General features: G+C 64.6%; 1 protein-coding gene across 1 annotated transcript in view; it reads right to left on the bottom strand.

Moving 5' to 3' along the window:
• The window catches only part of LOC104409315 (brain-specific homeobox/POU domain protein 3), a gene marked incomplete at its 5' end in the record, with an annotated part of 810 nt that extends 604 nt beyond the window's left edge, over nt 1-206 (bottom strand). Inside the window, one exon of the mRNA XM_010019149.1 lies at nt 5-206. Coding sequence (XP_010017451.1) covers nt 5-206 — 202 coding nt within the window. The remainder of the gene's footprint in view (nt 1-4) is intronic.
• Between the last annotated feature and the right edge of the window lie 3 nt (nt 207-209).

The raw sequence follows: 209 nt of genomic DNA on the forward strand, positions 1-209 counted from the left end.
CGGCACCCCTCCAAGCGGGAGGGCAGTGTTGAGGTGGTCCAGGAGCTCTCCATCCAGGCCCTGGGAGGGCTGGTGGTGGTGGGGATGGTGTGTGGTCAGCACGGACGGGTGGTGCAGGTGGACGGAGGACGAGGTGGGAGTGCACGACACGCTGCTCATGGTGTGGTAGGTGGCATCTGGCTTGAATGGGTGGGTTTTCTGCGACACGA

The sequence above is a fragment of the Nestor notabilis genome, unplaced genomic scaffold (assembly GCF_000696875.1).
Source record: "Nestor notabilis isolate BGI_N333 unplaced genomic scaffold, ASM69687v1 scaffold21737, whole genome shotgun sequence".
In the NCBI taxonomy this organism is placed as follows: Eukaryota; Metazoa; Chordata; class Aves; order Psittaciformes; family Psittacidae; genus Nestor; species Nestor notabilis.